The sequence below is a fragment of the Centrocercus urophasianus genome, unplaced genomic scaffold (assembly GCF_019232065.1).
Source record: "Centrocercus urophasianus isolate 14NV4802_14NV808 unplaced genomic scaffold, USGS_Curo_1.0 seq_15, whole genome shotgun sequence".
Classification (NCBI taxonomy): Eukaryota; Metazoa; Chordata; class Aves; order Galliformes; family Phasianidae; genus Centrocercus; species Centrocercus urophasianus.
The window spans coordinates 20162385-20174168 of NW_024884697.1; the positions used below are offsets into that span (position 1 = coordinate 20162385).

Sequence of the window (11784 nt, forward strand, 5' to 3'; positions counted from 1 at the left end):
GGCGGCGGGGAGCGGCCCCCGGTGGCTGCCGCTGAACGGCTCTGCCCGCGGCGAGAGCGCCGCCGGGGGCCGCGGCAACGGTACGGGGCGCCGAGCCCGGCTCCGGAACCCCTTCTATCCGCTGACCGAGGAGTCGTACGGTGCCTACGCCGTTATGTGCCTCTCCGTGGTGATCTTCGGCATCGGCATCATGGGCAACATGGCAGTGATGTGCATCGTTTGCCACAACTACTACATGCGGAGCATCTCCAACTCCCTGCTGGCCAACCTGGCCTTCTGGGACTTCCTCATCGTCTTCTTCTGCCTGCCGCTGGTCATCTTCCAGGAGCTTACCAAGAAGTGGCTCCTAGAGGACTTCTCCTGCAAAATCGTCCCTTACATCGAGGTAACGGCGGGGGGAGCGGACCCCGGGCAACCCTCGTGTCGTAGCGCGGGGTCCCGTGCACCGGGTGGGCTCCCGCGGTCAGCCGGGAGGTAGCGCCGGGATCCCTGTACCTCCGGCTGAGCGCATCCCCTCGTGCGAGTTCTGCCAACTTTTATCGCTCCTCGTGGTGCTGAAAAGGCGAGGAGTGCTCGCAACGTTTGATTTCAAGTTTTAGTCTTTTTTTTTTTTTTTTTTTTTTTTTTTTTCTTAAAGCGAAGTGATTCAGAGAGGGACTTGGGATAGGTTGGAGGAGGGTTGGATTCGTGTGCTGGAGCTGAGGGTTGAGGTGGGATGGGAGCTCGGAATGCTGGCTGCCTCTGCTCTTTGCCCAAATCCTTCTGCTCAGCATTATTCTCTAACTGGAAGCTAAGGAAGTAACTGTTGCTTGTACTACAAATGTGATATTAGTGGGTGTGAGAAAGGGAAGAAAAAAAATAACCTTGTCATTAATAAAGAGAATGTCAGTCTCCACAGTATGTTGGTACAGCTGCCAACTGATAGTTTTAAGAAAGTCTTCAGGAAGAGTGTGCAGCTGCTATGCTGCTATCACTTCTATTCTGTGTGATGCACTCTGTTACTTGCAGTACTGGACAAAGAGTGGAGCTGTGCTGTACTCAGAGGAACTGAGGCTGGTGGTGCATCTCTGCCGTGATCTGGAAAGTACAGTCCATTGACCTGTGTTTGGGAAGAAGTGAAGGAAGAAATACGTATTTGTTGAGAATTCTGATAGGAGCTTTGGGCAGGAGCTTCTGAGTGCTCTGGATTCAGTTCTTGGGCTCCCATGTTATCCAGTGGACGAGTAGTTCCTGCTTCAGTTCAAGTCTAACCACTTTATTTAAAGTAGCAGTCTAAGTTTAGTATTTCAGCACTTCCCTTCCTCTCCCCCGACCCTTCTGAATTACCTGAGCTGAAATGTAGCTGTCAAATATAGCTGTAATGCTGAAGGCATCGGGCAGCTGCTAACTCCTCTTTATTCTCTAATGACATCTTAGTTTTCACTTTTAAGTTCCTCAGATGCCCACAGCTGAACTTTTATTCAAGAACTGTCAGCCATCCACTGATGATGGACAGCGCAATGGTGCCTGTCTGAGGCTTGGTCATTACTGGGGTCTAAAAGTGCAGCTATTCTCCTCTTTCCAGAAGAATTTTAATTAATTTGTATCTGAGCCACACAACCAAGCAGATAAGAGCCTTGATATACCACATCACTCCCAGAATTGTATATGTTTTGTTTGTTAGTCGTTAAGTGCAATACAAATGTAAAGTATATTCGTCACCCTGGGAGCAGTAAATAGAAGAAAACACTTCTCATTGCAGGAGAGTTGGACTAGATGACCTTTAAAGGTCCTTTCCAATGAAAACATTTCTATGATGCTATGATTTGACCCTGTGGAGACAGAGCTGGGAATTAGAGCCAACGTCTGCCACTTTCTCAGTGTAGTTCCAAACTCAGGGGCATTACCATCAATGCTGACACCTCTGAGAACACTGTAAATGTGGAGCAGATCTGTCCCCTGAGCAGCCACGGCTCCACAAGCTGTGCCATCATACAACCAGATGGCAGACACTGCCTTCCCCAGTGTAACACACATGGTCAGGCTCATGCTGTTCTGTGCAACGGGAGGGGAATCAGTTTCTTGAGAAGGAAGTTGTAGACAGTTGCTTTCAGAGGAACTTTCCAGACCCTTGTTGAATACTACTAGTATTGTCCTGGAGATGGACACATTTTAAGCTGTTTTCAGTGTTTTTTCTTCTAAGTTAACCCAATGTTTTGTTCTTTTTAGTATCTCTATTCATTTTCTGCACCTCTTTTTTTGTATATCAGCTCTCCTCATACGCTTAGGTACCCACATGTCTCGCCCAGAGCTGTAGATCCAGACACACCATCTCCCTTTCAAACACCAAGGAGCCTTGTTGAGCTGAACCCTCTTGTACTAGCCTGTACTCTCACAACTGCACAGATCTGGGCAATGGGGGACAGCTGATTTTTCTAGAGGAAATGGTGTGGTGATCATTTCATTTTAACATAACTCAAGCCTGCTTTGAATTATGCTCAGAAGTTTCAATTAAATGAGGAACCTTGAGTATTCTTCTTGAGTGTTTAGCCTCCTGTGGCCAATTGTTCTTTTATTTGTGCTGTTCAATGGATATTGTACAGAATTTCAACAAAACATCTGTTGCCAGTGATAACATATATGTACAAAGTCTGGGGAAAATGTTTTACAATACCTTGTACATTTGAATAGGCAAATGTTGAGCTTCTAGTAGTGGAAATCTTCAAAGCATTTAATTTTGTAGGCAGTTTTCTCATGCTTACTGAAGAATTTCTGTGACCAAATACATTTAAGCTGCGTGATTTAACTCCAGAGAGGTTGTGGATGCCCCATCCCTGAAGGTGCTCAAGGCCAGGTTGGATGGAATCCTGGGCAGCCTGGTCTAGTATTAAATGTGGAGGGGGTGGCCCCGCATGTGTCAGGGGCGTTGGAGCTTGATGATCCTTGAGATCCCTTTCAACCCAAGCCGTTCTATGATTCTATGATATTTTATCGCAGTGTAGTCACTTGTAACTATTCTTTAAGACTATGTCCTGGCTCTAGTTGCATAAGGAATAATGTACACATGACCAAGGAGGAACTTGAGTGAGACAGTTCTTCAGTGCATCATCTTTAGTTGGTGAAGATGGTTGAAGTTGATGAAATTATCTCCACCAAGAACTTTACTAGGCTTTGGTGCTGACACTGTTCTTGTAGAGTAAATTTGAAAGCACTGATTGAGAAGAAAGGTAGAAAAAATGGGTGTCCAAAGAAGGACAGCAAAGCTAGTGAAGGATCAGGAAAACAAGTATTGTGGGATTCTTAAGTCTGGAGGAGACCTTATTGCTCTCTACAAGTACTTGAAAGGAGGTTGTGGTGAGTTGGGGGTCAGCCTCTTCTCCCATGTGACTGTGGATAGGATGAGAAGTAATGGCCTCAAGTTGTGCCAGGGAGTTTCAGGTTGGGTATTAGGAAAAAATTATTCTCTGAAAGAGTGGTGAATTGTTTGCAGAGACTGCCCAGGAGGTGTTTGAGTCACTGTCTCTGGAGGTGTCCAAGAAAAGGCACTGATGGACATGTTTTAGTGAGCATTGTGGTAATGGGCTGATGATTGGACTACTTGATCTTAGTGATTTTTTTCTGATTTTAATGATTCAATGATTCTAAACTGTGGCAACTACTCTACTCATAAGGATGTGTGGAGATGTGCTTTTCCTTTACTATTTTAGTTCTCTACGCAGTTCTTCACGTTTTGTGACTTCTCTGCAGGTAGTTAGAAATCTAACTAGTTATAATAGTCTAACTAACTAGTTATATATAGTCTAAATAGATAGAAGCTTTGTGAAGTGTTTTCCAGCACAGTGTTCATCTGTAAGTTGTCTTCTGTATGCTTTGATCGCTGTTACTCAGGATCAGCAATGATACAAAAGCAACAACTTTGGCTAATTCCCTTTCCAGAAGATCTGCCAATCTGCAACCCTCTGCTGGTCCTTGTTTAAGCATATCTAGTCATTTCAGCAACAGAAGTAGAAAAAAAATAGGAGTATGGAATATAGTTTCTTTTTACCTAATACAGATTAATGCTTTATGTTTTTCTTGACTCTGAATTAAGCCTCAAGTGTGGATGTAAACAAAATTGATAGTTTTACTGTGCTTCTATGCGTTTCACATCTATTCAGTGTAACAATCCTGTAAAGCAGCATTTTTATTTTTTACTTTAATCCTGGAAGCCGATAGTGAAGAGGTTAAGTAAGTTTCCTAAAGCCCAAAGCAGCTTGCCAAGATGACAAATGGATTGTGTCAACCAGGACTAGAAACTGTCTTTCAGGCTTTAAAAAGAAGCTTTCTGAAATGGTGCGCATTCTGATCCAGAGGTTATGCGAGGAACTTGGTGAATTGGAGGGCAGTAGTTGGAAGCAGACATCACACTCTATGTTGTCAGACTGAGACAAACTACTTACAGAGGTGTAGGGATTTAGGATAAGGGGAGAGTCTGGAATAAAGGTTTGCAGAGGCTATTTTATGTCCTAGTGCAGTTCTGGTGATTAATTTGTGGAATTGTCTGGTTTCTGGTGGGTAACTTCCATTCCAGAAAAGCTATCACTATTAGTATTCTGAGTTGAAAGTTTAAAGTTTGAGGATTGATTTGATCTGGAATATGAATTACTCTTTTTTTTTTTTTTTTTCCCTTTCTTGGAGCTGACCCTTTGAGGGCAATTTTGAGGTAAGGCTTTTTCCCATTTCTCTTTTATTTGCTAGAGGTGAATGAACAGCACAAAGGAGAAGGCCATTATTTGCCTGTTTCAAAGCTGTCAGAAGACATCCTTGTTTTAAGTTTCCAAATTGTAATGGGAGTTTTTAGAAGTTATGTATTAATCTGTCTGGTCTGAGCCATTTGTTCTGTATCTTTATATCTCTTCTTTTACTTACTTGGAGTCAGTCTCTTAAGCCTCCGGAAAGTCCTCTGGACTTCTGCAGATGAAGATCCACATAGAAATTTGCAGTTTCAAAGCTTCATACTGAAGGTTTTCCAGGGCGATAGCTGCATATGTGTCTTTTACTGAGCAGAATACCTTCAGCACTTATCATACAATAAATATTTTTTTAAGACAGAAGTGCTAGTATATCTGTGCCCCTTAGGCATTAGCAGCACGGTGATAGCTGCTATTCTGTCAACCTTTTTCTCCTCTACAAACCTTGTCCTCAGGGAGTCATAAATTGTCCATAAAATTTTGCTTTTGTTTTAAATTTTGCATGTGGCATTTCAGCATGGAAACAAATTTGTGTCAGACCAGGTTTTAAATTAGGTCAGTAATATTTAAGTTACATATGTGTGGAGAGAAAAAAAAAAAAACAGCATCTGCCATCCCAGCACCACTGACTGTAGGATGAGCATAGGGCTGTCATTTCTCCATACAACCAGATTTTTCCTGCAAGGAAGAGGCAGGTTTTTAGCAGTAGCTCCATGTTGTTAATATTAGGAGTTAGCACAGATGTCCCTTGTGTAGAGCGATGAAAATGTGATCCTCAGTGGAGAACAGTGTTCTTTTCTTTCTTAAAATAGTAATAATAAAAAGTAAATTTAATTTACTTGTATGGTGCAGGGTAGATTTCAAATAGAAAAATGGAAAAAAAATGTGTTTTGTGATTTTTATTTTTTATTTTTTTCCCAGCCCTCTGCATCAGCATATGGTATAGTCTAATAGCTATTTCCAGTGCCCTGACAATCTGGTTGGCTTTTATTTCCAACAGAATTCAAGAACTACTCATGGTAGTTAATTCTGAGTACTGCTCTTAGGATATTTAGAAGGGTGGGAAACACAGAAAGCATATGTGCTTTATATCTTTCTGATAAGAATATTAAAAGTACTGGAAAGGAAACAGCTGTATTGTACCCATTTCTCCATGTGTCTGGAACATCTCCATGATAGTAGTTTCCAGATTCTTGCTTATGTTGTATTTGTCCACTTTTGGTATTGGACTGTCTAATGCAAGTATAGAGTAGTACAAGAAAAACATTGTCAGTGCTAACTTTGTTTATTTATCTTTGGCAAAACTGATGACTTTCCAAAAGTCACCATGATCACAAGAATCACAAGGTTGGAAACGACCTATAAGATCATCCAGTCCAACCGTCTCCTCATCACCATTGCCACCACCAGTACTAAATTGATGTACTGCATTAACATACTCTAACGTTTGTGACATAACAGGAATGGGTTGAGTTTAGGGAGTATCACTGAGAGCTGAGAAACAGCTGAGCTAGTCATGGTTGTCAAATTTTTCTGTAGTTTAGCTTCTGTATTTCTGATGGGGAAATGTTTGGGTACTCATTCTGCCTTGTAACAAAGAAAATCCAGCTTCGGCTGGTAAAAGCAGCCATTTCTCCTAACTCCCTGTTATCTGTCTATAACTATTGTCTATCTGTCTATAACTGTGTGGCTCCATAAAACTCAGCCTACACTGTTTCCACCCAGTTCTCCATCAGAAGGCATGCACCACATCATCGTGCTTCGCCCTGCTAGACTGAGTGACTTTTTTTTTTTTTAATTAACTCATAGAATTGATTCTTCTTCAACTTTTTCGCTCAAGTCATCTTTTCTGATCTTGTTTTTGTTACCTTTATCTTGTTGTCAAACAGGTTTTAGGGAGAGATTGCTCACCATACAAAACTCTTTCTGCTCCCCTGAGCAACCAAGGCTTTGTTCCTGGGACCAAACGCTGTGGCACCACAGCCAGGAGAAGAACTAGGACAGGCCAGGGAAGGCCTGGGAACATTTTGTTAAACTGTTAAAGATCATGAAAGGGAAACATTGGAAGGGACGGAGGGAACTGATGCAATTATGCTGAGCATTTCACGAGTTTACTGTTGCTCTCTGTGGCCTCAGTTCCCCAAATGAGCTTTGACACAGTTGACTAACAGCTGATGAGCTAATGACTGAAGGTTTATGCAGTGTCTCAAAGGAGCACTGCTGTGCCCAGTAGCATCCCTGTCAGTAGTGTCAAAGGAACCAGAATACTAAGAGACTCTTGCAACAGCAATGCCTTCTTTTGTGTGTGTGCCGTGGCTGGTATTCCCTTACATAGCTGTCCTCTGCTCAGCTCAGTTGAGGTTATTTCCCACCCACCTTCTAAGAGCAGATTCACAGTTAGATATCTGGGGACGTTTTTGATACCATCTAGTGAGAGAAGAATGTAAACTGATGTCACCCCAAATGTTGAGAGGCTGAAGGAGAATCTTCGTAGGGACTGCATGGAAATAAATCAGACAACTAAGTGACTATCTAAAGCTACTGAGCCTTACTCAACCTTGCCTTGCTTCATTTCTTGCCAGGTTGTTGGAATTAAGGCTACAACTGAATGTATCAGTACACAAATGGGTGTATCAGTACACAGATGGGTGTATCAGACACTCATCTGTTACAACAAGAAGAGCACCATTAAACACCATACAGCTTTACACTGTTTCAGGATTTGTTATTTTGTCCTTTTGATTTGTCCTCATCACCATTATTCTGTGATTATTTCAGGATGAAGTAACAGATAAAGAAGGGAGACTTCTGTGGCTTCTTTCACATTTTCAGCTTAAACCTAATTTTTGGTATATGACTGCTATGAAGAAACACCCATAAACTGAAACTGTATGAACATGCAGAATGTGTGCTCCAGTTCTTGCCCACATAGGTGGAGAGCAGCAGCATTGATTTTGCTGGCTATTATTCATACTCTGCATTACAGAGAGAATGAAGGGGGGTAGGTAATTAGAGCCCCCTTACATTGCTGCATTGCCTTTCAACAAATCAGCTGGAGTGAATCCCTGTTCATCTGCTTGGGAGTGTTTTTTTGTTTGGCTGTTTTTAGTATGCTTTCCCATGTCATCTCTAACTCCATTAATCTGCAGAAAACAGGAAAACATTGCCTATTCCAGGGATGCACTGTTTTTTTTTTTTATTATTGTTTTGTTTGATCAGTGAATCCATGGGAGAATTTTCAAAGCTGATTTTTACTGTTCTTAGTTGTTTTCTCTTGCTCTATTTCACTGTTTTAAGCCTCCAAGTTTCTGGTCAATTAATGTGACAGGAGCCCCGTAGGTTATGTTTGTTCATGGTAGACATGTCTTCTTTCATTAGGCCAGCCTAACAGCTGCAGAGTTTAATGTCTTAGCTACTGTATAACTGCCCGTTTGTAATGGTTTCCTGAAACAATAAAAGTGTGTGTGTTAGGAAGTGGGGGGAGATGCTCACATTGCTGCATTAAAACAAGAGCAGAGAAGGAAAATATTAATGTACAGAAGTGCAGATTTTCTTCTGTTCTGAAGATTTATTTTAATCTCTCTTCATTTCTGAGTCTCAAATATTTCCCTGTCTCCCATAATTGTTGAGAGCTTGGTCCCAGACCCTTCTGTTATTTGGGCTGGACATAGTGGCGAAAGGTTCTGTCACTCTAAGGAAATCCAAGACTTGACACACACCCAAATGTTTTTCAAACATAGTCAATAGTCTCGGATTTGGAAATGCGACTCTCAGAAGTGATATGTGGAAATCATCTTTCATTAGCTAATGTTAGCTCTGTTCCTAAAGATTTCCCCATAGCTCTGAATTTTCTCTAAAGCTGTTTTTATTTTTTGCTGCTATTTATCAAGCTTTCTTTGAACACTGTCCAACAGTTTAACTCCCTATATCAATAGACTTGCCCATTAAAAATATTTACGGTACTGTTTAGTCACTATCAATTATTCCTGCCATTGAAGGTTAGTTAATAAGATATCATATCTTTGTTCCATTTTCTAGGAAGCTCCTTCAAAGAATTAGGCAATTAAGGCAATGCTTGGCAGTTCAGATCCCAAGTTCCTACTATTTTTCACTGATACTCAATTTTAGAAATATTAAAATTTTAGGAATTAACACTGCATTCATATAAATTGTGCGTAATTCTACTATTTGCAGAACTTTTTGCAAGAGATGCATAAACAGGAATGATTCAAAGCCGTGGTGGAAGTCGTATTTTTGAAACATACCAACTTAAATATGTCATTATACAGTAAGCAGAAATTGTGGTGAACAGCTTAATATTAGCCTACATTTCCCAGTTAATTGCACGGACATGTGGCTTATTCATGATAGAAGTAAGCATTCTTTAAATTTATTAGGAATATTATTTTAACAGTTTCTTTTCTTTTGCTTCATCACATTTCCAGCATCACAGAAGCACACAGACCCAAGAAAATAAATGAATTAGAATGCAACAGAGCACCTAGTCCTTCTCTGATTGAAGTTAATGGGAGATCTGCTTTGAATTTGAACTGAAGCTGAATTTATTCAAAACAGGATTAGGACAAAATGTATATAGTTTTCTTCCAAATTTGTTTTCAGGAAATTTAATTATAAACAGGATAAAATGATAGGAAATTATATTTCATGATAGTACAAATTTCTATTTATACATAGAATTATGGTTACTAAAGCTAGAGCATACTCACTACTCTCTACTTGCTCCTTATATAATTGAGAGGTCTGTCCAATTCATCTTTAAATAATATACAAAATGAAACTTGTGCCATTTCTCCAGGTTTGCAGTATATTGTTGTACAGGATGTCTCCTATGAAATTATGCCTAGTTTTTCCTGAGGCATTTTTCTATATTAAATATTGAAGATAGATTATTAAAGCTTAACTATTATAGTGAAGTCTTTTTTTGTCTTTTTTTTTTTCTTCTGCACAGTCTTTGGGAGTCTGAAGATTTCAATGTAGTCTTTTTGCACTTGGAGCCCAGAATGTTTTCATAAGCCCACATCCCATCAAAATTTCACTGAAGAGCCCAAGTCCACAACTCCATTCAGTGGATGCTAAATCCACAGTGTTCCTAAATTTTGAAGATTTTTAAGGTGTTGAACATGTTATGGGGTATAACTGAAGTTCTGCTGAACTAGGACTCTCCCACCTTTTTCTTTTTGTCTTCAATTCCAGTCCTTGTGGTGGAACTGATCTCTCAGAAAACTACTCCTCAGGAAAATGAGGGAAGGAAGGGTTTTTTAGCATTGGTGAGTTCCCCAATGTTCATGTCACTCAGAGCTGTGTGAGTGCTGGCACGGACCTCCAAGACAGCATAATACAAAGCTGAAATAATTGTCTGTAGACAGCACAGCAGAAGGATGTACTCTTTGAAAAGCATGTAGGATGGTAGCTCAGCAAGTGCTGGAAGCTAAATTTGAAGTTCTACCTGTGATGCTTGTTTTGATGGTGCTCAACTGTTTTCTACATCAATACCCCAAAACTAGGTTTCGCTTTGTCTTTGTCAGTCAAAGAACTAGATTTAATTGGTGCTTCACATTGCATATTGGGCTCTCTTTTACTGTGAAAGAGTATACGCTTCCTTCAATGGTAAAATATCCTCAATTTTCTCCCCTGCCTGAGCAAATTCAGGACTTCATCTTCCGTCTTCAGAAAGACTGCCATTGTTAGTGGACCAGGTGGATTTTGAAAGAGACGAAGTTTTTCCTCTCTCCGAGGCGTAATGGACTGTAGCCTTGTAGCAGTCCTTTTTGTTCTTTTCTCAGACAGCTCCTGTATTAACTGCCCTTTGCCTTTTCTCCTTTGCAGGTGGCCTCCCTCGGAGTCACCACGTTCACGCTTTGCGCGCTCTGCATCGACCGGTTCCGCGCTGCCACCAACGTGCAGATGTATTATGAGATGATTGAGAACTGCACCTCGACGACAGCCAAGCTGGCCGTCATTTGGGTGGGGGCCCTGCTGCTGGCACTGCCGGAGGTGGTGCTGCGCCAGCTGACCAAGGAGGACCCCGAGTACAGCGGCAGCCCGCCCGGGGAGCGCTGCGTGGTGAAGATTTCCACCGCACTGCCTGACACCATCTATGTGCTGGCTCTTACGTACGATGGGGCAAGACTCTGGTGGTACTTTGGCTGCTATTTTTGTTTGCCGACTCTTTTCACTATTACCTGCTCCCTGGTAACAGCAAGGAAAATCAGGAGGGCGGAAAAGGCTTGCACTAGAGGGAACAAGCGACAAATTCAGCTGGAAAGTCAGATGAACTGCACAGTGGTGGCTTTGACCATTTTATATGGGTTTTGCATAATTCCTGAAAACATCTGCAACATCGTGACTGCCTACATGGCCACAGGGGTCTCTCGGCAGACTATGGATCTCCTCCATCTCATTAGCCAGTTTCTCTTGTTCTTTAAATCCTGTGTTACACCAGTCCTCCTTTTCTGTCTCTGTAAACCTTTTAGCCGGGCCTTTATGGAGTGTTGCTGTTGCTGCTGTGATGAATGCATCCAGAAATCTTCAACGGTGACAAGCGATGACAACGACAATGAATACACCACAGAGCTGGAGCTCTCCCCTTTCAGCACCATCCGCCGCGAAATGTCTACTTTTGCCTCTGTGGGGACTCACTGTTAATCGACATTAGGACTTCATTTTTTGTATCTTTTTTCTTTCTTTCTTCTTTCTTTTCTTCCCCGAAACTTCATATTTTTCTATCTGGAAGAAAACTATAAGAAAAAAAAAAAAGATTACTGAAAAGTACTCTGGAAATCAATCTGCATACTAACAGTCATGCTCTGCAACATAATTTGTCTGGTTATTAAAATGAAAGAAACGGAGAGAAGGATAGCTTAATACTCATTTTTAAATCATGATATTTTGTATGGTGCTAGGATTTCATTATTTGGGGAGAAGGATCTGTGTCTGTCCACTTTTATTTAATTTTGTGATTGTTTTGATAATCACTGTAAAATGATTATATAGACATTGTGGGTTTTGCAGGATGTTTAATGTAAAAGATGTGGTGGAGAGTATTTGAAGGTGG

General features: G+C 41.2%; 1 protein-coding gene across 1 annotated transcript in view; it reads left to right on the forward strand.

The window, feature by feature from the left end:
- Window positions 1-11375, forward strand: part of GPR37 (G protein-coupled receptor 37) — a 13689-nt gene extending 2314 nt beyond the window's left edge. The window contains exons 2-3 of the mRNA XM_042815842.1: window positions 13-385; window positions 10557-11375. Coding sequence (XP_042671776.1) covers window positions 13-385; window positions 10557-11375 — 1192 coding nt within the window. The remainder of the gene's footprint in view (window positions 1-12; window positions 386-10556) is intronic.
- Window positions 11376-11784: the final 409 nt, after the last annotated feature.